Source organism: Dermacentor albipictus, chromosome 10 (genome assembly GCF_038994185.2).
Source record: "Dermacentor albipictus isolate Rhodes 1998 colony chromosome 10, USDA_Dalb.pri_finalv2, whole genome shotgun sequence".
In the NCBI taxonomy this organism is placed as follows: Eukaryota; Metazoa; Arthropoda; class Arachnida; order Ixodida; family Ixodidae; genus Dermacentor; species Dermacentor albipictus.
In genome coordinates this window covers 12,291,818-12,319,048 of record NC_091830.1, presented here as the reverse complement: position 1 = coordinate 12,319,048, position 27,231 = coordinate 12,291,818, and the positions used below count along the sequence as shown (strand labels likewise).

At 42.6% G+C, this 27,231-nt stretch overlaps 1 protein-coding gene across 1 annotated transcript; it reads right to left on the bottom strand.

Moving 5' to 3' along the window:
* Positions 1–996: 996 nt before the first annotated feature.
* On the bottom strand, positions 997–27,188 carry Ttc7 (tetratricopeptide repeat domain 7). The gene is made up of 20 exons (XM_070528033.1): positions 27,030–27,188; positions 26,133–26,284; positions 22,283–22,451; positions 21,350–21,438; positions 20,558–20,763; positions 19,327–19,405; positions 18,299–18,429; positions 17,620–17,683; positions 16,425–16,562; positions 15,248–15,331; positions 14,163–14,243; positions 13,253–13,455; positions 11,226–11,298; positions 10,174–10,334; positions 7,902–8,018; positions 6,568–6,659; positions 5,548–5,840; positions 3,548–3,652; positions 2,025–2,116; positions 997–1,439 (listed from the first exon to the last, which is right to left on the bottom strand). Exons 1-20 carry the CDS (start codon positions 27,160–27,162, stop codon positions 1,307–1,309), a joined length of 2,595 nt encoding a protein of 864 aa, XP_070384134.1. The 5' UTR covers positions 27,163–27,188; the 3' UTR covers positions 997–1,306.
* Between the last annotated feature and the right edge of the window lie 43 nt (positions 27,189–27,231).

Genomic DNA, 27,231 nt, shown 5'->3' with positions numbered 1-27,231 from the left:
AGACATTCTTGTACATTGACTCTATGGGGTACGTGGTGGTGCTGTGAAGCGATCCAAATGCCAACCATCCGGAAAGTCTGTCGTTAACTTTACACTCGCAACTCCTCCAGCCAATGGCACAGCATCAAAGACGATTCATTATGATCCCTCTCTGTTACTCGAGCCAGCATTACCGCGACTGTCATTCCCTTTCAATAAAATTACAGCTAATTTTCCCTGATAGAAGCGAAAATTCCTCGAGTTTTCCCCGAGTATTTCCAGACTGTTCAATATTCCTGAGAATAACCAATTTTTCTGGTTGGTAGACACCCTGTGAAATTTGCAGTGATTGGCAGCGTAACTTTTTGCAGCAGATGTGCCTCAATGATATCCTTTTTCTTTGATAATGTAAGATTTTATACAACTTTAACAAACATCTTCTCAAAACATTTTCTTCCTGAAAGAAATTGTTAAATGTTGCTAACTGTTGGATCATTAGGGTTGCAGAATGGGTGCCAAGAGAAGGGAAACGCAGTCGAAGACAGAGTACTAGGCAGGGTGATGAAATTAAGAAATTCGCAAGCGCAAGTTGGAATTGGCTGGCGCAGCACAGGGGTAATTGGAGATCGGAGGGAGAGGCCTTCGTCCTGCAGTGGACTTAAATAGGTTGGTAATGATGGTGCCTCAAAATTTAGCTGAACTACTGGAAGCAAACATAACTTGCATGACAAAATGAAATACATAATTGACTGAAAGTTTGATTTTTTAACCAATTAATTTAGGGTAGGTACTGCTGTGCATGAATTGAAGCCAGCAAGCTAGCACGGCAAGGCACACTTACATGAAAAAAATTTTTGAACTTGTATCAGCAGTTTTGAAATTGAGAAAAAAAGTTATTGTAAGCCATAGATCTCCAAAGTTGTGTTGTCTATTGATGTCAATTCTTTGTGCTTCAAGTGGAACAGCCCACAAACTTTTTCTAGTGCATGTAAAATCAGAACGACAATGAAAAACCACTTCCATCAACAGAGGTTTATTTTTTAGTACAACATTCGTGCTAAAACTTTCGAAACATAACGACAAACACATCTAAAGTTTGAGAAGGGTACTCGACTAAACTAACCGTACGCGATATTGTAGCCCGGGTCACACGCCCCGCATGCAACGCACATTTATTGCTGCTGGTGATGGCGTTACTGACGCAAATAAATCTGAAGTTGTTCGCTTACAATGCAAGTTTTCCACTTTACAATTTTGTACAAGCCCGCTAGCGCTCTCAGTAACTAGAAAGGTGTGAGATCGCAGAGTATTGGAACGTTCGCCGCCGTTACTCGAGCGTACGGGGAACAGTCGAGAACGGCAATATCGGTGTTGTCATCTCGAGCTGAATGGCCGTGTTGAGGCAGTCAGTGGCGGAGTCGAAGTCGCCCGTCTCCTGAAGCACCTTGCCCATGTTGAACCTGTAATCGTTCAACAAGCGAATCATATTTATAAAAACCCGCAGGGCAAAGGAAAAGCTGGAAAATTGTCATCCATCCGAGAGCCGTGCAAAGCTACAAAGGAAACCTGTATGGGTTTCTCGGACGGGAGGCTTTGCAGTCGAAGAAACATTGTTCTCCTGTTGGAGAGTCATACCCATGGAGCTTTTCCTCTTTACAAGCACACGTAAGGAGGATTACCGGCTTTGAATACAAATCTAGTGTTTCAATTTCATACTGTTGTGTCTACCATCAGCACACATTAAAATGCGAACAGGAAATAACTAACCAGAATGCCAGTGTAACTACATGCAAATGCGAAGTGAAGTCGCCCTGTAGCCAGTTTCTAAGCACACAGTAGTATTCCCAAATGTGTTTTCGAAGTCTGATATAAGCCAATGTTACAAATGCAGGTGAACCTTGGGACGGAAGAACGTATTGGAATAGTTTTGGAACTTTTTGACTGTAAATGTCGCAGTGTTTCACGGTTCACACTAACTGCAGCTATTGTATCGTCTCGCTATCCATCTTGGATTGGATTAGTGCAATTGCTATGCAAGAACTGACCAGGACTGGTGGCACATGGGATCAATGGCCACCGCATCTCTCAGCGTCTTCTCGGCAAGTTGACTGCTGCCCAAGTAGTGGTAGACCAGGCCCTGGAATGAGCGACAAGGACCGAGGGGCTTGTTTTTTTTCGTTTGCGACAGCCATATCAATCAATCGCCGCTTATCCATGTTGCACAAGATATGGAGGAGTGTGAAATAAAAGCAACCATACGGGCAGCATTACGGGTTCTCAGCCCTGTAACCTGAGCAGCAGTTACAGACGGTAACATTTTCATGTTACCATCCGTAACAAAGGCAGTAAGGCAGTGAACACAGCTTCAGAAATCAGTTCATCAATCAATCAATTGATCGGCCAGTCATTTCCGCCACTGGAGCACACCTGGCTAGAATTGTGCCTTATTAGTGCACCGCACATTCCAAAGCACTCGTGCAGTACTTTTACGCATTCTTGCAGGCTTTCTTTTGAGTATAGAAAAAAAATATGTTAACATATTAAACAGCAGACAGCTAGTCAGAATTTTTTCACGATTGTCCACGACTTCCTCATTAGTACTTTTGCTCCAAATATATTAGTGCAATTGCTTAATTAACGTTAACTAATGTAATTAAATAAAGTAATATGACTTGCTCCAAATGAAGAAAGACATCACCTTGGTTCTGTCTGGCTATAAAGCAATACTAGAATACAAGTTACTTAGTACAAGTTACTTGGGACGCCCCCCCTTCTCTCTCTCTTCCTGTGTGTGCATGTGTCCAAGGAAAACATAGTTGAAATAGTTACTGTATCTTATTTGAAAATTTTGAAATAAAGAAAATGGCAAATGAAAGTGGAAGATGAGAACTTTCCACCGGCAAGAGCTGAACCCACAACCTCCGCATGACGTGTGCAATGCTCTACCAATTTACGTGCAGCAAAGGCCATGCCCTCATCTACTGTGCATGTTGGCATAGCATTGTACGTGTCATGCTAAGGTTGTGCGTTTTGGTCCCACTTACGGCGAGTTGTCTTCTACTTTCATTCCCTTTTCCTTAATATTTCAACATTTACAACTAAGAATAGTTCATTTCCACTATGCTTGGCTTCATTGTATGTTGGCTTCATATTGTTATCAGGCCCTGGATAATCGACAAACAAGTTTCGCTGCACTTGCTGACAAAGACTGTGACTAACATTTTTTAAGCGATTGTTCAATGATCTTAAACATGAGAAAGAAAGAAAGAAAAGAAAAAGCGTTGAAGTTATACTGCATGCTAAGTCTTGCTTGTTAGCCATGTCAGATCTTAGAAACTGCACATTAAAGTAATACAGTAGTAGCCACAGTCACAGCAATGCATAAAGATCAGAGAGCCATAACTTAAACAAAAGGTTGTATACACGAGTTAAAAAACAAGACTATGTGATAGTTCTACAGCCTAAGGAGTAAACACAGATTTAAGCATCAAAGCACAAAGCTATAATCAATCAATCAATCAATCAATCAATCAATCAATCAATCAATCAATCAATCAATCAGTTGTACCAGGTGCTGAAGAGCAGTGACGTGCAGCGGATTGATGGAGACTGCATTTTGAAAGCATGTCTTCGCGTCGTAGTACTCCTTCCGCAGCTCGTGCAGCAAGCCCTTCTGCGAGGTGAAAGGGGAGAATGACATGCAATGCTTTTTTTGACGGTTCCTGAAGCAATCCCTCAACAATATTCGTGGTCAAGAGAACACGAAACTGAACAAATATATGATGTGTCAGTTTACACCTTACAGTGAAATCGTTTAGTTAAACTGGTTAAGTTAAACTGTTTACGTCGGTTTTGCAAAACACCTTATTCGCAAATTATCGGTATGATTCAGAGTGGTGTGCAACATGTCAATTTCTTCTGACCCAGATGTCCCAATAGATGTAGCTTAGAGAATTCCGACATTGTCTCTTGCTGTCAAGTTGGAGTTGTAAACTGATTGCTTTACTTTATTGTGTTTAATTTTCGTTTTTTTGCAATTCGTGTAAAATAACTGATGGCCCAAATTATAAACTTCTTCTAGACAGTCAGTTTATACAATTTCTTTTAAACAAAACAAGCCTCCTCGTAATCGGTTCAGTGGATGTAGAACAATCTCACCACTCCCAGATATATAAAGAGGAGCCCACAAGATAACGCTGAAATTAAAAAAAAAAGAAATGCAGGAAGGCTTATCAATTTAGGCGCAGTGGATTTTCATAAGCTTTGCTCCATTTAGAAAAAAAGAAGTAGGCAGTTCCTTCGCCCGAACGGTGAAACATAAGATGCACAAAATTTATCATTTTGTTGAAGCTCCTTAGACAATGTTCCAAGAATGTGTGGGGAGTACATGCTGGTGCGACACAGCAGGCGATGCAACTGCTGCTGTGCAGCAGGGACAGCACCCTGGCAGCTACCGGGCATCTCGTAATGCTGGCATGATAAGGAGTGCCACCAGAGGGGCTAGTCTGTAAGTGTCCACCTAGTGGACTGTTCATTTCGGCTGCTGCTGAAGTGCTGACTGGGGTCGAGAAGAGGCAGGTGACCCCAGCCTGCCTTCTCCTCCTTCTCGCTCGTACAGTTCCATCCAATTAGTGGCGGTTGAAATGGAGAATCCACAAGGCGGACACACGCAAAATACCCCCCCCCCCCCCAGTTGTCAAAAGCGTGGCAGTTTGGGTGAGTTGGTATGTTCACTTTGTTTGCTCGCTCTGTTCTTCATTACTTTTCATTACCCCTTCCACCTTCCTTTTTGCTCTTTCTGAGCTGCGCTACAAGCCTAAAAAAGCCCCCAGCTGCGTTACAGATGTCACCACCTCTATGGTGCACAAGATGAGACCGAAGGAAAACCATCGGCGTTCGTAGCTTGCAAAGCTTACTGTCTGTTCTGCTCAAACCACCGTATGCAAACAGCTGCTGAATGGGAAGTAGGGATGCTATTGTGCGCACAAAGCTTATGCCAGCGGCAGAAGGCGAAATGCTGCCCTGGCTCTGCTGTAGAGCCAATCGAGATAGGCCAGACAGGTATGACGGCACGTCCACTTGGCTTTGGCATTTTTGCAGCTAAATGCACTGTGCATTTCTGAAGACCTTCTAACCCTCCACGTGTCGGCCACACACGTGCCGTCAGTACCGTGACAGCATGACCGGCTGTGGCAGCAGCGACGGGAATGTGCCTTGAGTGTCTATATAATTGCTATCGGTGTGAAAGTTCAAATCTACCGACTGTAGGGAGCAAATTTTTTTATTTTGGCCATGAAATATTTTACCGAAGTTATTGAAACTCACAAAATATAAAAAGATCTGAAGCATCAAGTTTGCTATTCAATTGTTGAAGGCTAGGTGTCAGCCTAATACGCTTTGTCAGCCATTTCCTTCGCTCATGTAAGGCCTCACATCGAGGCCTTTCTGACTTACAATAATAGATAAGTAAACAAAGTAGTAGTGTTCTAGTTATAGTGGCTTTACAAGAATTGGCTTTTGCTTTAGGTATAGTCAAAGCCTCTTGTACACCCAAACAGCGACACGCACCATGACCATGAGCTGGTGCGACAGGGGGTAGATGTTGGATGCCTCGAGGATACAGGCCTCGGCTTCAGAAAGCTGCTCCATCTTGAGGTACAGCTCAGCTATCAGGAGCCACACCTGCAGTTGCAGTAGCCAGAGGGTCTGGGAGCCGCGCTTCTCGCGAAGGGCTGCCATCGACCCACCACCCGCGCCGCCCCCACCCGCCTGGTTCGCCGGGTGCACCATGGGTCCCGCGCCCGTTTGCAGTGCCTCGGACAGTGCCTGCTCCACACGTGCAGCTGCGGCGATCGACTGGCCTGCACGCGTTACGGCGAAGGCTGTTGTACAAACTCTCCAGCCGCATCCCCGCAGTGTCACCGTCATGACATGCGCTTATCAGATCGGTAGTAATGTCTTGGTGAGGGCTAGTTGGTCCGGCTTTAGAACCATAAGCTTAAACAGGCTGACTAAAACAGGTACACACAAAGAAACAGCTGCAGTTCTCCAAAGAGCATTGTGCAAGTGCATTGTAGTTGCTTTCTGCAGCTTTACAAAACAGTGCGAGTCTTATTGCACATAATGATGCGCTAGCTATTGCTGTCACCGCTTCCCATGTCAGGCAAGAATGCAATCTTCTTTTTTTTGCCAACAACTGTTATCAATTCACACAACTCGCACACTTGCCGTACATCACTGTTTCACTAGTCTTTAAACCTATCAACGACCAACCTATGCAAATCTTTTGTGGCCGTAACCCACACAACAGACTTTTAAGATGCAGGGTTGTGGATTAAGTATGAATTTCCCTGACAAGTGTGGTTCCACAGGCTTCACAGCAGTGAATTATGCATTGCCACATGCCAGTGGATGGTTGCGTACAAGCACTCGGTATGCGGTTCGCAGTTCATACTATGCAAGATGCCTAGGCACTTTTATCGTAGGGCCTCGTTCCAATTGCTTGTGCCACGCATGTTGTGCTTGGTCGTGAAAAGGGCTTTTCTTCATTTTCTTTTTTTTTTCTTGGAGCTCTCGAAGGGCACGTACCTGACTCCCGGTCTGAGAAGTCACCTGATCGCACGTGGAACGAGCCACGATTGCAGCTGGTCACTCTTTGCAGACCGGTCTGGGCATAGTCGCTGCGCACACAAAACCCACTGCTGAGTTCACTAATTCCTAACAGTTAAACTATCATTTAGGTACTATCAGGTACCCTGAGCAAATATTATTAGGTACACTGATACTATTGCTTTCTTTTCTCACTAGCTTTCTCCAAAGTTATACATATATGACACACAAGGGGCTCCAGGCAATATGACGCAGACCGGTGCAAACAATAAGTATAACCTTCTGTCACAAGTAAAATTCTGTGTGATTAGGCATCCCAGAGACAGATGTCACAGAAGAGGCCTCAAACAAGAGGCTTCACAAACTAGTGCAAACGTACAAAGTATAACTTGTTATTGAAACTTTCTACACACTAAATGGACAAAATATTTACTTGTTTTGGGCTACTTTCGACAAAATTCTGCTGGTTATATGAACTTCTTTTTAACCTTTTCATGCACTGTGTACACAGCTGTGTATGCCGAAAGTGCATAAACAGCAAAAGCACTGATCAAAGTAATGATGATTAATACGGGTCCCATACATCTTGAAACTCTGCTGTTTGGAATAGTGCAGCAAGTTTAAATAACAGGTGCACAATGTTTCAGTAAAACGAGTGGGAACGTAGACAGTTGTGTGTCTTTTGCTCAGTGCGAGTATGTTGTATGTAGTGGGTTCACTTCTCTTTTTGCTTTTCACAGAGTGTTGCACAAGGCATAACTTTCAAGCACCTGGATTAGTGCTTTTAAGGCTTGCTTCACATGAAATAGTGGATGCTCTCATATCCGAGGTTCCTGCAGTGAGTTCTCGTTGGAGTCCACATTCTGCAAACTTGACAAAACTCGCTGAAAAAAATTTAAAAATTCTTAACCTGCTCTGCAACTGCACATGTTTTTGTGATTCTGAAGATGCCAGAAACGTAGTGAAAATAAGTTTTCAATCAACAGAATTAGTTGGCGCCTGAAAGGGTTAAAAGGTACTATCCTCACGAAATGAAGCCTGTCAATTCAGGCCTAATACGAGTACTTTTGTGGGCCCGCTATGTTATGTTACATCAGCATAGTTGGCTCTCATGCTTAGATCAGAGTTCATGCCACCTTTAGCAACAAGATGTATAGCGGCGCAACATTGGACACTTGAATAATTGCACTTATTTTGTATTCTACAGCAAAATTTTTCTTTTGCATAGAGTAGTTTTCCTACAGTAAATTTTCCTGTAAGCACAGCACACACACTTGTTGCTCCAGTCTCATCTATCTGGCCAGCCCACTGACCTCTTAAGCTCGGACTCATAGAACGTCTTCCACTGCAACAGCATCTGCTTGCTCGTCAACAAGGCCTCTTCTGGCCCGAGGCAGTAGTCCTCGAGGTGTGCCTTGGTGTACATCAGACTGAAAAAGAAATTTAAAAAAGAAAAGGAAAAGAAATATGAGGCACTTCAAAGAAATTGGAATGTCAGGACCAGTGCCAAATACGGGTAGGCCATGATGACATAAGAGCATCATGAGGTTTGCCATAAGAGGCATCTAATACCGTGACTGAATTAATGACTGATAAACAAAAAGCAAAAAAATGTGCTAGCAGAGGAGAGTACTGGTTCTTTCACTTGGGCATGTTATAACACGAGTTGTGGCCAGATGCAAGGGTGAGCTAATTGGTCTTGATGAACTAGTGGTAAGCTAGCTGACCCTGATGTTACGAGCAAGACTTAAAAAAAAAAAGTGGTACAGTAAAAACGCAGCGAATTAAGATGCTGTGTCCTACAATACAACAGAATGGAGAATGTGTTGTTTTCCTTGACATCCACTGCACCAAGTTTTACGAGGTTTGTTGCATTTAAAGGAAGAAGCTTGAGAAGAAGCCAAGTGCTATGCAATGAGCAATGGAATGAAACATGTTGGGCGTAATGTCAAGAGACGGGAAGACCCAGCGGCGTAAATTGGAGAGCAAATGGTGGCAAACCAATTTCTAGCTGAGATTGAGAAGGCAAAGCGGAGTTGGGCAGTACATATAATGAGTGGTCTACAAAAACAGTGGTCTACAAGATGAGCACCGAGGGTAGGGAAGCGCAGTAGAGAACAGCAGAGAACTGGGCGGTGCGAGGAAATGGGGAAGATGGCAGGCATACGACAGGGTCAGCTGGCGCAAGACGGGTGTAATTGGAGATCGCTGGGGGAGACCTTCGTCCCACAGTGAACACAGAATGAGCTAATGATGATAATGATTCTTCATTTAGACCACCGATTACAGAAAAATTGCTGTAAGTCGGAATATTAAAAAGAAAGCAAAAGTGTCAAGTTTGCGTCCCTGTAACTCGTCAACGAGAAATGATATTATGATTCTGTGCATTGACAGAATCATAATATCACTGCATGCACTGACACATCTAATGTGGATAAAAGTGATATATTACACACCACTTTGAACTACTATACCCACAATTTCTGAATGGGACTTTTGCAAAACTCATGTAGACATGTGATGATTTCCCATAAGCTGTAAACGAATAAATCATATTTGTTTGCTTTAGTTGACTAAGCAGATGCAGTGTACAAATTTCTGATTTCTGTTTTTGTTACGTAGTTAAGGAGTTGTAAGCTTTGTGCTTTAGTTCCTTTTGTTTGCTGCTTTGGGGCAATTTTTTGAGAAAGTGAGACCTTAAATTAAAATTCACCTTCTTGCAGTCAGGAGACTAGCTTTCTCGCTTAAATACGAGTTTAGCTTGAATCACTAAGCTATTGTTGAAAGAGTATTTATGTGTTCCGTATGTATCCAAATATTTTCTATTTCTTATTAATTTACAGGAACTGCCTTGCTTATGCAACATGTAGAAGGAGTGGATAGAAATAACTACAATCTTGCACAGGATACAATAAAACACAAATTGTTAGGAATGAAGCAGATCACTGAGCTGCTATGGTCACGAACCATAGTAAAACCAAAATGAAAATTTCGAGATGCACACAAATCTCTTATTACATTGCTTGTGAACAAGAAACTCCTTGTATGGATCTTGAAACGTCATTTTGTTTCAACTAATGATCAGTGACATGCTTCAGTCTTATTAACGGTTTTACCCGACTAGATGGTATTTCATATAATTTTGAGTTTAGTTTATTATTCACTCAATAGTGCATTACAGATGATCGGCGTCACCCCATTACACTGTCGTCACCCCATTACATGCCGACACTGCATTACAGTGCATTACAGATGGTGCATTACAGACAAGGGTGTCAAAGTTGGAAAGTGCAACGGGACCCTTGGTTAATATATCAATGGGGGAACATATCAAGAAGAAGAAAAAAAAAGATGTCAAACATAATGCTATACATACATAAAATAAAGACTAACACAATAAGTATACATATCACCAAGCAATACAAGAAGGAACGTAAACTTCGTTATATCATTGGTAATAAAGCTTCAACTTGAATAATAAAAGAAACAAATCTTAATTTGCAATCTAGTTACATAATTCCATTTACAATACTCTCAAATGGCAGGTTATGCTGTGACCCCACGTGGACAAAAGCATGGGCTCACTTGAGGTAGTTTGGGTACTCCTCGAGGGTGGCATTGATGAGCTGAAGCGCCTCGCCGTGCTGCTTCTGCGCAGACAGCAGAAGCGCCAGCAGGTGCAGCGTGTGAACATGCTCGGGGTTGAGCTCGAGCGCTCGCTTTGCATGCGACACGGCCTTGTTCAGCTGCAAGTGGGGAAAAAAAACAAAATGACAAAAGGCTCTTTCCAACAGTGCAACTGGCAAGAAGCCCTGTGCAAACTGCAGCAACATCACGTGGTAGTTTAGTTGTCTGGGCGAGCGATACGAACCCTTTGGCTGCTGTTACACTGTCGACGCATGCAACCACCTTGCGTAACCACTAAATTCTAGTTCTGTGTTGTGCAGAAACTAGAGGGAGATTATTTAAAATCAAGCTTTACTGCACACATGTTGACAGCTGCACATGTTCAACTTGATTCGCAGAATTCGCCGTGATCTGACGTGATCCGATTCAATATACAGGGTGATCCAAATTAACACAAGCAGGAAGAAATTAACACTGTGAAAGGTAATGGCCATAGCGAAATAGGATTTCACAGATTTGCACTAAAAAACATGGAATTGTAGAAATTGTTGAATTGTAGAATCTAGAAACATGAATTGTAGCTACAGTAGTTATACGAGTCCCGGCAAGTGGTGCTTCAACTGTATTCCAACCTCAGAAGGGCCACAAAAGTGCCACCGCCACATGACACACGTAACCATACTGGCTATAAGATTTCTTATTTTCAAGAAACACTTATCTTTAGGCCCATTTCTACGAAAACTGCATCTTTATATAGTGTATACTTTTCAAATCATTATTAAATTTAGATTTTCTTGTTGCTTTTGGACCAGCTTGTATGCGTATGTAAAGAAACTCCTGCCAGCTATGTGGTGCAGAACCATCTTCCGATCGGCCAGCAAAAGGCCAATGCCTCTATATGTTGAGGTTCGTAAATGAGGAGCAAGATTTACGAATTTAAGTGAATAGCAACCACTACGCAGAAGGTGAACTTTTGTACCTCTCTCCTTGCACTGAAAAAGTTAGCTTACCTGCCGAACTTCCGCATAATGCAGGGCTAGGTGGTACTCGGGGAGGTGGTGGTACGGGTCTGCGCTCTGCGCCCTGCAATATTTAAGACACAGACTGAAGTTGCCAACGGGGAAATGCCCACAGCCAGCACAGTGTCACGGCATTCATACAATAGAAAGGTCTCTTTGATAATTAAAGATTTACAAGCGGCAGCGATATCACATCTCAACTTCAACCAGTTGCAAGACGAATGTACAGGCTAACATATAACACACGTCCCGGCTAACATGGACCATGCAAAAAAAAAAAAAGAAGAAGTGAGGCATATGTGCAGATAAAACTAACACTATGTTGTTAGCAACCTCCTGGAGAAGCTTCCAGTACTGCTAAATTAACAAGCTTATTAATTACTAACCTCCAAATAATCGAGCATGTCTGAAATATCTGGCACTGAAAATTGGTTGGAAACTGTATCTGTGTCTTTTTTAAGCAGATTCTGCCTTAAATCGGACATAAATGAAAAAAAAATTGTTAAGTCACTGGTGTCTGTACGATAATCATAAACAAACTCTAAAGATCGGGCACGTTAAGATAAAAATCTTAAGTACTGGCAGCGGTGGTAGCAGGTCGTGGTCGATGAAGTTACGACTTGTGTGGAACTGCTGCTTGAAACACAGACAAAAGGTGTTGCATTAGATATTGGTACAGAGTGTAGCTTGGTGAACTCACTCACAAGTGCACTGACCCACACTCGTTTCACAGGCGTAAGATACAGTGTTAGTGAGTTATGAAGGCTGAAAGTGCATGGGAGTAGGAATGGCAGTGAGTGCTGAGGTGTTTTAGAGAACATCATATCAATCGGAGTGAACACCGGCTAACATGAGAACAAACGAGAGTCAGTGATGGTGGTTTTGAGGGAATGTCGATCTGTGAACGTGGCTGATTGTTGACAAGTGTGAGCGGATGTACGTACGAGCGTGAGTGAGGTGCTCGTAAGTGTGAATGAAAGTGGCTATAAACGCGAGTGAGCACCACTGCGGGTGGGTGCACATGCATGCTGACATAGCCTGTGAAAATATTGCTGTGTGAGCATCTGCTCATTATTATTATGCAGAGGGCACACCGAATTAATGGAGAATAAAACCGATGTCTCTGAACTGTTCAGCTTATCAGCAAACACAACCTAACGGAGTCATAGAGAGAGCCTGTTGGTGATTTAGGTTTAGATGGAAAACAAACACACCAACAACAGCTCAGCTAGAAAAAAAACAGCAGACCATATTGCCTGTAGTAGAAAAATAAGCTGCGCGAAAGCAGAGAAAAAGAATTTAAAGCATGTGCCAATTCACCAAAATGTTGCATTGACATCAGGACATAGATTACTGTTCTTGGGCGAGATGTGACACAGAACTTGTGCTTGCAGAGTCCAAAAAAACCAAAGCACTCGCTTCCCATATTTTGTTCCATACTTAGGCAATGTTGTAGAAGCTAAGCTAGTAGTGCGGACATAGACATCTCACGCCGCATGTTTCGCAGTACAGCTGTTCTTGATCTACAACACTTTCTACAGAATAACTACTTCACATATTAAAATTACAAACGTGGGCATAAGGTTACGTAAAATCTAGTAAACTTCATAATCACATTATTTGTGCTTACAATACGTGATGTGAAATGCTTTTTGTCGCGAGCGTAAGCAGTACGCTGGGCCACTGCACACTGAAACGTGTAATTCTGCCCATTCAGTGGCAAACAGGTTCAGATTGATGACGCCTTATATTCAACACATTATATATTGCGACATAAATGTATGAGACGTAATGTCAAGTCAAATTATGTAATGCACACTTACATGTTCTTCTTTTTTCTCATATGTGACACGCTATTTTATGGCCACGAATGCAGCAGCGAAAGAAGTTGCCTTCTATGTATGAAAATGGGGTACAGACGCTTCCCAGACGTAACCATACACTGTATTCACACAACCGTAACTGGGTTAACTGACATAATGTAAGGACAATGCAAACCGAGACCAACTGTCCGCTACCTGAGAAAACACTGGAATGCAGATGCCTTGAACTCCGCCCGCTTGCTCTGAGGCCTCCGCTGCTCCGCCATCAGCGCGAATCCCACACCGAGCACCAGGTGGCATTGCGCTAGAAGGCTCTGTGGGTTCCGCTTCTCGCGGTTGAGTGCCTCTTCCGCAAATTCCACGCCTTGCTCAACATTCCCGAGGTTCTCCAGGCATACCTGAGAGGATTTTATGGAAAAAAAAAATGCAAATCCAACATACATCCTAAAACCTATGTGAAGCCAAGCTTTCATGAAGAGGTTAAATAAATGCTATAAAGGTGTTCATGTTTTGCACAGAGTTTTTCAGCAATGCAATTACATGCCCGCTTGGCAAGAGACAGAGATCCTCTCCGCATTACTCACGCAACTGCAGATTACATTGCCTCCAAGATCCACCCAGTTTTCTTTGCAACACCTTCAGAATTAGCCCAGTTTACTATTGGCCTGCCTACAAAAAATTAGCTTCCACTCAAGTCGCCGACAAACCGACTGAGCAGATGCGCCAATACCGGGAAGGAAGGAATAGAAAGGTTTGCTTTAATAAAGGAATTATTGACTTGGAAGCGTATATTTGTCACGGCGAGGATAGCTGGGTACCGTCTGCTGCTTCACCGCGTAATTCCACAGAGAACAGAGTTAGTCAACGGCACACCTGCAGGGCCTGCACAGCACAGCTTAACATAGCACTCTCCCACCTGCTGATCAATTGAGTCATCCATTCTTGCCGAAAGATATTGCCATGACCACACAACAAAAAAAGTGAGAAGCAGGTACACACAAAAAACAGCGTTAACGAGTTTGATTCCTTCATTCATAAATTTTAAAAAATGTGCAATGACCTTGGGCAGCTTTTTTTTTTTCTTTTCCAGACTGAGCTGGCTCACCTTAGCAGCCAGGAGGCAAGGGAAGCTGTTGTGTGGCTGAAGCCGTGCGCACTCCTTGAGCATTAGGGTAGCTCTGAGGTGCTGCAGTAAAAAAACACTCCTGGTCAGTGCATTGTAGACAGAGTGAACTAAAGGGCAAAGCATTGTTGCACATGACAGTGTTCACTGTCTTCTTTTAAGAAATCTTACAAGACTTGCATCCTTGCATTGTTGTACCATACTTTAGCATTTATAACCAGCTCCTACCTATCACTTGCATCCCAACTTACAACACTTGGGAGAGGCAGGAAGAAAAATTCATAAATACATAAACAAATTTTTTTTAGAAGTCTGCGAGTATATAGCCTGCCCAAATAGCCAAACACAACAATGTTCACAATGTTCAGGCATATGCACGAACAACACTGCACGGTTGTCAATAGGAAGCACAGCTTCGAAAACAGTTTAATTTTGCACATTGTTACAGTTTTCGCTGTCTGCTGCACCTCGAGGAAAATTTTGAGCGAAACACACATTTACACTTCATAGTTGGGGAAAAAGTTGGGCGTTAGAGCAAACATTTTTAAAAAGCAAGTACCAGAACTTCACAAACTTCTGCTCCCAAGTGTCCTTCTGCGTCCTGACATCACAAGAATAACACTTCTCAGGACACAAAACCAAAATAGGTTTGTAGAAAAGCTATTACAGTAAATTAATTAAGGCGTTGGAAGGCTTGCAAGTAAGTTTTCTAGTTTCTCAAGGCCCAGAACCTTCATTTGACACAGAAAATGAAAAGCTGAAAAATGTCATGTCAGCATTCCTTTAAAGGCGTCTTGCAGTGGTTAGATTCCTAACGTAACATGGTGCTGGCCGGGGTAGGCTTAAGTGGCCAGATGCCGGCGCAGACCCAAGCAGTAACGTGGATAAGAAGATGGTGTGTGAGAAAGAACTAAGGGACCTTATTTGGGTTATTTTTATGCTCTTCAGCACCAATCGGGAGATGGAACGCGCATGGAAACAATGCAAGGCTAGTTGCACAAATTCCTGCTAAATTTAGCAGATTAACTTTTTAATGGCTCCACCAGAGGTCACTGCACAACACTCACCTTCCCGTATGAGAGCAAGGAGAGGGAGAACTGCATCCAGACGTGGTACTCCTCGAACGAGAACTTCATAGCTCGCTCAAATGACTGCCAAATGAAGTGCGCAGTAGAAAAAAAGGAAAGAAGGGAGAGTGAGGGTGAGTGAGTACAAGCAAGAATGGTGGCTCTAAATACAAAACAGATGAGAAATGTGACTTCATTTTCTTACTTCGTCACCTTTCAACCTACTTTGTTGACTCTGGTTACCAAAGCAGACCTGACAACTTTAAGGTTTGACAAATAATATTCGAAGGCCAAAAATAATTCATTTCAGTTAGAAATACTAAAAATTGTTTTAGTACTACTGACCGTTTGTTAAGATAGTTTAGAGCCATTCTTCTCTGGCAACACTGTGAACAGGTACCATATTCGTAGCTAGAATGATGCGCACTACAACTGATATGCATTTAGTTAGCCTCTTCCCATACACAGCTTATTGCCCCACAACAACAGGGCATTTAGAAATAGCAAACAGGGGTGCCTTCCTTAGACATGTGGGACGTTCGCAGTCTGAACATGCAATCTTTACATGAGCTCCATGTCTATGTGTTGCTTGCTTACACCCACAAAGCCCAACATAATTCTGCATCATGGAAAATTAGGACCACTTGTTCCCCTTTATTTTTGGCCATGGAGAGTACATTCATGCAAACAAAAGAGAATGAAAAGTTATTTAATGGGAACATAACTAGCGTAGTAATCAATTAACTAGAGACTGGTTTTGGTAACTATCCACAAATGAAACTTCACACCAGCTTGCCAAAAGCACAGTTCCTGCATGATGCAGAGTTAGAAGGTCATATTTTATTTTATTTTATTTCCCGCATGCCTTGTGGCAAAGCCTCGTAAAATTAAAATTTAAGAAAATTACTACAATGGATGGCAACATTATGGCAGCTTGGGCTAGCCAGTACATACTCAACAAGGAAACAGCACGAAAAGACGAAGAACAAGAAGCGGTACACACGCCAGCGCTGGTGAGCCTGCTAAAATGGACTTTACGTTATATCTCCCACACTTAAATAAAAATTCAGCGTATTAATAATGAGACATTGGACTGTTCCACAATGACAAGCACAGTAAATATAAATTGATTAAAAAAAAGAAAAATAGGAAATATTAAAGGGGAAACTTATCACACCTCACACAGTATCTGGAATTGGCCCAACCGGGCGAGGACGAAAACGAGTAAGTCGTACACGGCGACGACGTTGTTGTACGAATGAACCCGGGCATCCTGGAACTCGGGGGACCGGTCTAGGACCGCATTGCGGACTGCCTGTAAAGAAAATGCATACTGAGAATTCTAGTCTAGGCTTTTTCACGCTTACATGAAATATTTCCCTCTAGCCCTCACTATTCTTATTAGGGTGTGTCAAAGAGTAAGGTAACAAGCCCTATCAAAGGCAAACTTTATGCAAAGGTACATCGGTACGCATTACTTCATAAGGCACTGCTAAACACTATTTCGCATAGTCCCTATGGTTGTTCAAACATTTACTCCTTGTGTATACCAAAGCATCAATGCCGGCATACAATAAATCGTTGTCAAGTTTATGAAGCCATGTCGAGATGGCTTGCTAGACATTGGCATCGGCGGATAAATGCTGACCACCCACAGGAGTTTTCAAAGTTTAATCTGTACACTCCAATAACATGATGAATTATCTCTACTGGAAAGTTCGGCTACAAGTACAAAAACCTTGTTGCATTCCTCACTTTACTTTCGACTGCATTTCTACGAGTGAAGTCCCCTCAAAACTGGTACATTTCACTGTGCTGGCATAATGCCGACCCCATCTACTGGCGGCACTGACAAGCTGCGGTTGTGTGCTGCTCCACGGGTAGAAAATGCGAGCTAACCAAGAGATTATTCCACCTACGAGAGATCTGTTTACCTTGCATTTCAAGCCACCACAGCATACGTACAGGCAAAATTCAGTAATGCTCTGTCAGGCAATTTTCTAAACTGGTCTGAATACAGTAGACCCTTTTTTATAACGAGCTCACATACAACGATTATCACGATGTATAATGCAAAGTTTATTGTCCTGTTTTTACTTCACACTTTCTTTTTCACCATACCATTACCACATAATAATCGCATAGTTCTATAAAAAAAGAAATAGAAACAGTTAATTCCCCTACGCTTTCCATGGTTTCATTCCTGGTGTCAGTTTGACCGCTGTCATTGTCATCACTGTTTGTTTGTCATCATTGTCAGCAAGCTGTCACAAAAAGTATTTACATTGAACTCTCTGCAGAACTGAAAAACATTCTGAGACCGAAATGGCATACGCTTGTGGAGCAGTCAATGGACAAGCGAATGTGCCTACCATAGCTTCGCTGATGAACAGCAATAGGAGAATTTCCTCGTATTCTGTCCTCGGCATGAACAATCTGAAACAAACAGCAATGTATCAGCCCTTGTGAAACTATACCAAGAAATTACGCTGAGACACAGCCTATTGCAAGCATATTTTGCCAGTAAGAAGAGACGTTTTTCCAGCACCAAATGCATTTCAAGAAGGTTAATTCAGAATAGCAAAGAAATAAACAGGGATTGGTTAAAGTTGAGCATAGGTCAAACCTTAAAAAAAAAAAAAGGCAATGACTCATTAGTTTAGTTTACCCTTACTGACAACCAAGAAAGTTGTGAGAGCACAGAATCCGAGAAACAAAATAAAATTTAATTTCAAATAAAAATGAGATCAAATAGAATCGTGCAGTGGACACTTTCCCACCTAACCATCACATCACTTACCTAAATTCTAGGCTGAACTGTGAAGTCACCAGGAAATTTAACGTTTTGTGAAATCTGTGCCTTGAAAATTTTTGCGGCCGGTTGTAACATCACTTTACAAGATTTTACAAACATTATCTACCAAAAAAGGGGGCAATAGTGGTTGCAGAGGTAGCTACAAAAGGCCGCACAGCTTAAAGAAAGTGACTATGCAAATTATTTTCTTTTTTCTTTTACAATTCCAATAAAAGGCCAGGAAGCAGAACACTTACGACTGCCCCGAATATTTGTTGGGCCGCCAATGCTTTCCCTGCTTCTTAATTTCGATGCGAGGCTCGTAGTCGATGTAGTTGGTCTCGCAGACGCCACGCAGAAGCACCTCGGCCAGCTGGCGAGACATCGTCTATGTCGGGGCACAAGCAAGTTCACCATAAACTGAAGCCCAGAAATGGCACAGAGGCACAGCTGCCTGCTTCTAAGGCAATTGTGGCAGACACAATACCACTTTAACAAGCTAAAGCCGAGAAGTTTAAATGTGATTGCATAGGGAGCTTGGCATGTAACATGCCATGCAAGTCAAGACATCTGTGCCCTGTTGATGCAATGTGCTGCACAAAGATGAATGCAGCGTTTAAATATGAGCTCTGCACATATGAAGCATTCTTCATGGAAGCTTAATTACCAAGCTATACTGTGTGACAAAATATATTGTCCGTTATACAATGTTTAGCAATGTAGAGTAGTATAATGATGATAATACCTCTGAAGACCACATTTCAGTAATTTGAAGCTTGTAAGGGCTTATAATTGACTCATTCAGCGTATAAAAAAAGGAAAAAAAAAGAAAAGCTAGGTAGCTGTGACCATACATTGTAAAGATGCGAATCTTTTACTTTAGAACATGAGATAGACAATCTTTCATTTTTATATGATCACATGCTACAGGCATACCTACAGACATACACTTCAAGGGAAATCACAGGCACACACAAACACAAATGCAATATCTTTGTTAAAACAGGCAACTGAATGAGTTAGTTGAGCACCGAAAAACTCGCACATGCAAGCAGGTAACATAGGCTGGTAAACAGATGATGCACGAGAGCACAAGTAGATGACAACAGTAGCACGGACACACATGATACACCAAAGCACTATTGTGAGTTGCCTGTGTTCTTGCTTTGTGCATTTGAGTTTTAATATGCAATATCTTTCTGTAGTGAAACAATACAGTGTCATCACAGAAGGTTCAATGAGAAAACTTCATGAACAGTTGATACTGGCTATTTGTAACACAGACCTGACGAAGTGATTGCGTGGAACTCGTCTCTTCCGCACGCAGAACGTTTCGGTACTGGTCGATGGCTTGCCGCAGTTTTCTGAAAGATCACGTCATCTTTGTGAGTGAGCTAAAACTTATATAGTTCAGGCACATGAGACAAAGGGTTCAATTAAGTATGGCAAATATCATTCAGATTGTTTCACCGGCTTCCTAATGAGAGCTTATCCTCATTTCACATGCATTTGAAATTTGATTACAGAAAAATCAGAGTTGGCTTTGAACTAAAGATTCCTCTCAAGGAGGAAATTGGCCTTGTGGATGGCAGTTTTACTAAAAGAGAGAGTGATGGGGAGCCAGTGTATCCGCCTTGACCACGTCATTGTCTTGTGGTCAGAGTTTGAAAATGTTAATTAAGTGTCAGACGCAGCACTGCTTTATCTACCCAAATTCTGACGGTTGCATTGTTGTCTTCAGCAATAACCAGGCATTCGCTAAAAGTTGGGCTATTATAGATAGGCTCAAATGTGCGCGATGCACTAATGTCCGAAAGGAAAGGGCTGGGTTGCATTCCAGACTGTTAAACATCCTTGCTCTTTAAAGCGGCATGGAAGCGTACTGCACAACACTTCCTCAAATGCCTGATCTACTTAAGGCACATCAGGAAGTGAAGTATGTGCCTGCACTTCAATAGCTATCATTCTTTGATTACGGATCTTGTGTTCTTTCTTCTTTTTCTTTTTTGTTGTTGTTGTACTGGCGTCTCGTTAGACTGTTTTCCTCATTCACAAGTACGCTTCTCTGCATTGCACATTTGCCAAATTAATGGTCGCACCAGTCATGGTTCAAATCACGATGAATACTAGCCGCACGTGCTGGGGCTTGTCCCTTGCACACGGTTTGATATCACAAGAGCCGTGCCTACATTTCTTATGTCATGACACAAGCAAACTGTGGCTGTACGTACCAATTCCAAAAATTACTGCGCTGCCGCTAGCTTGGCACACTGCCTCGTGGAAGAGCTAGCTTTACAGTTGCGAAAAGGGCCCATTATGCTGAAGAAACGTGCTCATCTTAGGAAGCCAGGAAAAAGCGAACAAAACGTAGACAGCCAAGATATGTAGAGAAACAACACGAAACCAGTCTCTTCTCTATCCACAAATTTTCCGAGCTGTTTCCACGCTTCCCAGGGTGAATTGAATAGCGCTCTTTTGCAACCATGCTCAGTTATGGCCTCAAAAGCAGTCCTCACCCGCCCTTGATCATAAGAAGCGGTGCCCTCTGCAACACGCTCTCGAGAACAGTTCCAATGCGGTACTCCGTGTTGGGTGGCAGTGGCGATGACGAGGCAGCCACTGTAGCCGCTGTGCCACCGGCCGCTCCCGTGGCGACCACACCCCCCACGGTTCCTTGCGACTTCTCCACCTCCTGGAGGTACTTCAGCGCCAGGTCGCTGGCCTGAAATTCAGTAACCACAGTGTTTCACATAATTTCCTACCAGCGGCAAAGTGGGTGAGGGCAGTGGCAAATAGCCAGTGACCCAAGTTGTCTACTAGGCCGGACAGCAGCCAATAGCAAGTTGTCTATTAAGACACATAACTAGTGGTCCAAGCTAGTAGATGACTAGGGTCACTGGCTGTGTGCCACTGTTTATTGTGCGAGATCATCCAGCCATCTGAAGTGGCTGAAGCAGCTAAAGAAAGCTGTCGCTTCAAAAGAAAGTTCCCATCTGGAAGACAAACTGCCTATAGACTTATTTCAGCTTGTTTGTTCTAAGAAAGAAAAATAAAACGGTGCTTCCATACATCTGGGTTCTGCACACCATACTGACGTGGGTGGGAGCAGAACATAGTGACATTTTGGCAGTTTCTGTGGCTCACTTGGTCGTCTGCTAAGAAACAGCCCAGCAGACGACTGAGTCAGCTGAAGCAAGTGCCAAGACATCACAATGTGCTGCTCAATCAATCAATCAATCAATCAATCAATCAATCAATCAATCAATCAATCAATCAATCAATCAATCAATCAATCACTTGATACTTGCCTGCACAAAGTAGGCAACGATCTGGTCCTCCCTGTTGGCAGCCTTGGTCTTGCTCGTCGTCTTGAGGGGCACCTTCTCTAGGCACAGGCCTGTTGGGAAACAGTCAACATCCAAGAAAAGCATTCAAAACTTCGTGACTACTTGCTTAGTGCTGCACCCTTAGGGTCTTTACCTCTCTAAAACCAGTTATTTTTCTTTGTTTTTACTGCTTCTTATCACCTTCTAGTAGTCTGGCATTCAACGAAAACTTAGTGAACACCAGATTCAAGAGGCAAGTTAGACCCTGTCAAAAGATAAGTGCAATGGTTTTAGTTGGTTCATGCTCCACGAAGATATTTGCTCAGTTCTCAACCGGTCTTAACAGATTTTTGCCGTAACCAAATCAATAGGACTAATACCATATATGCTTTTGGCTGGGGTTCTGCTTTCGTAAGAGAAATGCACCGATGGACAAGACTGCAACACAGACCGAAACCGGAGTCTGAAGAAAATGGCAGCACAAAAGAAGGTGAGATGATACCTCAACATCAAGAGTGATCTTAAGATATTGATTTTGAGATAGTAAGATGAAAAGTGAGTTGCTAAGTGATGAGGCAAGGCAAAGAAAAAGTAAGAACAGTAAAGCATAAAAATGGGAAACTAACTTAAGATGAAGGAAGCAGTTTATAAAATTTCATAAAACACCCAGTGTTTGCTTGACACTGACAGTAAAGGTAGTAGTGAAAACAGTGTAAAGTTCATCATTTACTCCTACAGTGAATAATTTAATAAATTTGATTAAGAGGGTGCACAACATATAGTGCTTTACCCTTATGCACCTTTCTCAGTAAATGACGCTCCTGTTAATGAAATGGAAGATATCTGTCTGGTCCCTTGAAGTTTTATTCATCTGTAGTCCTCAATTTCACCAGTGAAGACTTGTGAGAACAGTACCTTTGATGGCAAATGACTCGGCGAGAATTTTGAGAATGCGGTTCGAGAGGGATTTCTCCTCGAGACGGTCAATGCCGCCGCTGTCCAGGTGGGTAATGGCTTCCTCGTAAAAACCTTGCGCGTAGAGCAGTTTGGCGAGCAGGAAGTGGCCATCAGTCGTGACACCAGCCTGCAGAAGTGATTTTGTTAGATCCTTTTTTCCCAGAGTGATCCCCCCTTTTCTTTCTACGGACCGCAAAGAGCTACCATAAAGAGTGCAGAAGGCCTACTCTGACTTCTACAACATTCTGGTACAAGTAGATCACAGACGATAGGCAATTAAAAAGGCAGGCTAGCTTGAGTGCTTACTGCCTGGACATCACAAATAGGGTTCTCTCCTTGCTTAGTCTATTGTATGCTTTCTGAAAATAATTGTGAATATGCATCTGTGGTTGTTTCCTTTTCAATTAAATCCCCAGCAGACAACCCTACACCTAATGATGGTTGTAGCGAAGACAGGAGCTTAATTGCCACATAAGTTGCAAGTCAGTGCATCCTAAGCGAGATTAATCAGTTGATATTATAAAGAAAAAGCTTTTTTTTTCTTTGTCCAGTGGTTGGTGTAGGTACAGCTGTTAGCAGAAGTGTACGAACCATAGGCTTGTCAAAAGAAGTGATTTTTTCAAAATTCCAACACAATTTGAAACTGGTGATTGTGCTGGAATGCTCGCAATGCCACGTTTGGAGAGCTGTCCTCAATTCGAAGTTACATTCATAGGCAGAGAAAATCAGCTTTACCATGGAATCCCTAATCTGTATACCTTTTTTGCTCAGAGGAGCACATCCCCAGGGTGATCCAATAGTAACAGCAAAGTAAAGATTTAATCATTCGAAAAGTATAGACCGCAGTTGGATGCAGTTTAGGCAGAAATGCACACAAAAACATGGGATGTCCTTTATACTAAAAAAATCCTATAGCCAGAGTAGTTACAGTTGTCAGTGAGAAGTGGCACAGGATAGAGCCACTAAACATTTTTGTTCCATAGGCTTTAGCTGGATAGATGGATAAGGCTGAACCCTTTAAATCGGGCGGCGGCACACACCGCCTAGCATTGACTAATAATATATGTTGTACTCAGTGGAAGGCGAAATTTCACTCTTGCCTTGTTTTTAGCCACCAAGCAGATAACCTCCGTTTGGTTATTTCTACCCACTTAAAATATATTTTTTCTCCATCGTCCCTAAACCCCAATGCTTTGAAAGAGTCTGCTTCGTTGCTGTGAACTGTAGGGTGAAGCCCTTTACAGAAAATATCAGGTGTTCAGCCGTTTCCTTTTTCTCTACGTTGCAACTTAAGCACCACCTGTTGGTGATGAATGTAACTGCTCTGACTATAATAATTTTTCTTTTAAAGTTTCCATGACATTATTGTGATTTCTGTGAAAACATCTGTACTTTCAGAATTATTAGATTTTTAACCTTTGTTACTTTTGGATCCCCCTACAGTTCGCTCATGTGGTCACATGTGACCATAAATCAACAATGTATGGAGCATGAAAAGCATAAGGACAGAAGCTAACTAATAAGTAAAATGAAGGAAGTATGAGAAAAAGATATTACCAAAAAAAAAGTGTGTCCATGTGTGTGTGTGTGTGTGTATAGTTCAATAAATAGAAGCACATAGCAAAAATAATAGGACTTTACTGACGTTTCAGCCAGGGTCCAGCCTTCACCAAGAATGAAGGCATCTTGATGAAGGCCGGACTTCGGCCAATATGTCAGTAAAGTCCTGTTATTTTTCCTGCGTGCTTCTATTCTTTGAACTATTTCTGTGCCTGATCCTGTGGTTCTATGCTTCACTGATATACATATATACACACACATAATGACATTGCTTCAGAGTGGAGAGTATACAGACTTGAATGCATTCATTACATTCTGTAGACAAAAGATGAGCCATCTACGTCAGGACTAAAGGCTACGGCACTTACAACAGGAACGATGAAGGCACCACGACGCGTTTGCTTCACAGTGCGAAGTCGGGTGCGGTACCATCGGTACTTCGTGTACCCAACTGTTACAGATTGCGTCTCGATGATTTCCTTACAAGAAAAAAAAAAAATGTTCTTTGATTAGACCTCGTCAATCCCCTGAGCTATAGCTATCTATCCCTCGGGTGCGACCACTGCGTGCTTGAGGCCATGCGTTGAAGGTGATGCACAGGAGACTACTTGCCGCCGCCACCACTACTACCACTGTGCCGACCTGCTGTCGAGACAAAACATATGAAGACTTATACTACGAACTTTCTAACTATGCCATTGTGAATGGAGTAGTTACAACGTTTCTTGCAGTCACCCACATGAACTGTGCAAGAGCCAAGACACGAGGGAGTTTTAGAAATAGGGAATGCAAGTGGCTTTGCGCTACAAGTGTTGCTATGCCATCCTGAGTGGAGCACTTAATCATATTTCTTGCAGTCACCCAGACAAACAGTGCAACAGCTGAGTTTTAGAAATAGAAAATGCAAGTGACTTTGCACTACAAGCACCCCTACGCCATCTTGAGTGGAGCACTTAATCATATATTTTGTAGTCATTCACATTCCTATTCAAAGCTCATTATACTTAAAGCTCGTCAGTGAGCCATATCTCATATCTCGCAAGCTCCAGAGTGGCGCATCGTAACTCGCTTGTACACAGGGCCAATTGCAATCACTGGCTTTCCTTTATTTTCTAGAACTCCCCAACTCACTATTTCTAAGTCTCCCCAATCAACCAACTCTTGTAAGCGACAATCTCTAGAGTGGCCTGTTCTACCCCCATGAATTCTTGCATCGTCATGTAAGCGCTAGTCTGTATTTTACATCTACACCTGTACAAACATGTAGTGTACACCGGTAGGAACACACGTAGAAATGGAAACAGCCTGATCTGTTGTGTTAGCTGCACTCTTATTCTATTGTGTATTGCAGAAACAGGTCATTATGCTTCCCTCTTGAAAAAAGAAACAAATAAATTCCTGAAATTTATTGCACATTGTTCCTGTTGTGCTTACAAGTGACCAATTTGCTTGTTCTACAAGCAAATTTGGTCACTTGTACATTTTTCACAAGTAAGTGCTCGTGCATTTTTGACTACACCACTACAGCAAATCTGACCATTTGATTTGTAAGTGCCCTTTTCTTACGTTTGAGGTGAGAATGCATGTTTTTTCTGGTTACACAAGCACAAGAAAGTGTGTTTTGTCAGTAGGTTCAGGGCAACTTGCTTCAGTGAAATATATAATATAGTTTTGATTGACAAAATAAACCTGTGTGTGTGCAAATAAAATTTTTATTTTGTAAGTACACTTGTTCCTCAACAAATAGATATGGATTTACGACGTGCACTGAATCACACGAGAATGCATTAACTATACGTGTAGCATACGTATCCTCGTCACACACGCACAAAGAAATATATGTAGCATGTTTTGACCGGTGTGCATGTGTATGCGATGCTTTTATTGGCTGCCTTCATGTACATATATGCCATAGATATTGGAAATGAACTGCTGGTTGGCAGTCTAGTGTTAGTTCTGACCTATTCTGTCTCTGTTTACAAATTTAGTCGTTCTTCTAGAAGAATGCATTCTCACAACATTATGCTTACTTGGCCAGATAAACTTCCAGAATTTTAATAACGACAATCGGATCCAATGCTTTGGCTGTTTCTGAGAGAGCTGTTCGCTGCTTATGTTGGTCGTGTTGTAATGCATGCGAGATGTGCCACCACCTAGCTCTACTTTAAACCACTAAAAACGCGTTTGTCTTCTGTGGCTCGTGATGCCCAGTTAAACATGCGTGAGGTGCGAGATGATGTTAGCATGCCTTAATTCCATGTTCGGTGAAGCAGTTGTTGAGGTATCGCTTAGCCTCTGTCAGGCCGGTCTTGGCCTTGTTGATGTTGGCCTCCGTCGGGGGGTGTTCCTCCAGAAACTGTTCCAGCTTGCTCTCACCGATGAAGAAACTGGCCATGGCCTCTGCACGACAGCAGTTTGCAGTTTAGGAGCGCAGGCCACCCAGGATCGAGTCAATGTCTTGGGCGTGTTTCTACCGTTAGCAATTAACTCATCAACACATATGGCTTCTTCAGGAATGAACTGCATGCAATGCAGCTGCGTGCAGGACGTGTTGTTAATATTTTCATCAGTGGCAACCTAAGGATACAGTGGTAAATACACTGCTGTTCAACCCAACGTGAATTTGTATAGATGAACTCAAATTATATTTAACTATTCCGTGGGAACATGAAGGGGGCGTGGCCTAAAGCACCCTTAATTAAGATAAGGAATCACCTGAACAGGAGTCACTTTAATCATTTCACGTTAGATCACCTTAAACATGTCATCTATTCAAAACGCCACTATGCACGACAATGTGCGGTAATTTTTCCTTATCTTTTACGGTATTTTAACAACATCTAAAGCGCAAAAGCGCTGAGCATGTTGACGTTTACTCTTACAGGAAACTCGATCCCAAGTTTCGCTTTGCGTCGCCGTTGAGAAAACGAAGGTCGATTCAAGTCCTCACACCTTGTACGCACCGGATTTACACAGGTTCGTGCGGCATGCAATAAAACTGTGCAGAAATCGCAGCGCACGCGTAAGAGGAAACGCTGCGGCCATCGCAAAACATTTGAATTTGTCATCCAGCGGACAAGCGGTCAGTACGACGCGATCTGAATTTTTTTTTTTTTTGTACCGACAGCGCAGATCGCAAACTAACCTGACTGGGGCCCGGTGCCTCGCTGCATAAGCTGCTCTGCGAGTTCCTGTATTTTCTTCCAGTTGGACTCATCGCGGCACTTAAAGATGTCATTTTCGAGCCTGTTCGTTCCCTTCGCTGCCTTGCCGGCCATTTTGCGGCGCGGCCATGCGCGGCTGTGCGAACTTGCCGAAAGAGCAGGCCAGGAAATTTTTGATAAAAT

Coding starts and splice junctions, on each gene's coding strand:
- Ttc7 (XM_070528033.1), bottom strand. CDS start 27,162: ATGGCCGGCAAGGCAGCGAAGGGAACGAACAGGCTCGAAAATGACATC. Junction 5,841..6,567: donor CTTCTCAGACCGGGAGTCAG/GTACGTGCCCTT, acceptor TAACGCGTGCAG/GCCAGTCGATCGCCGCAGCT. Junction 2,117..3,547: donor TCACTGCTCTTCAGCACCTG/GTACAACTGATT, acceptor CGCTCATTCCAG/GGCCTGGTCTACCACTACTT.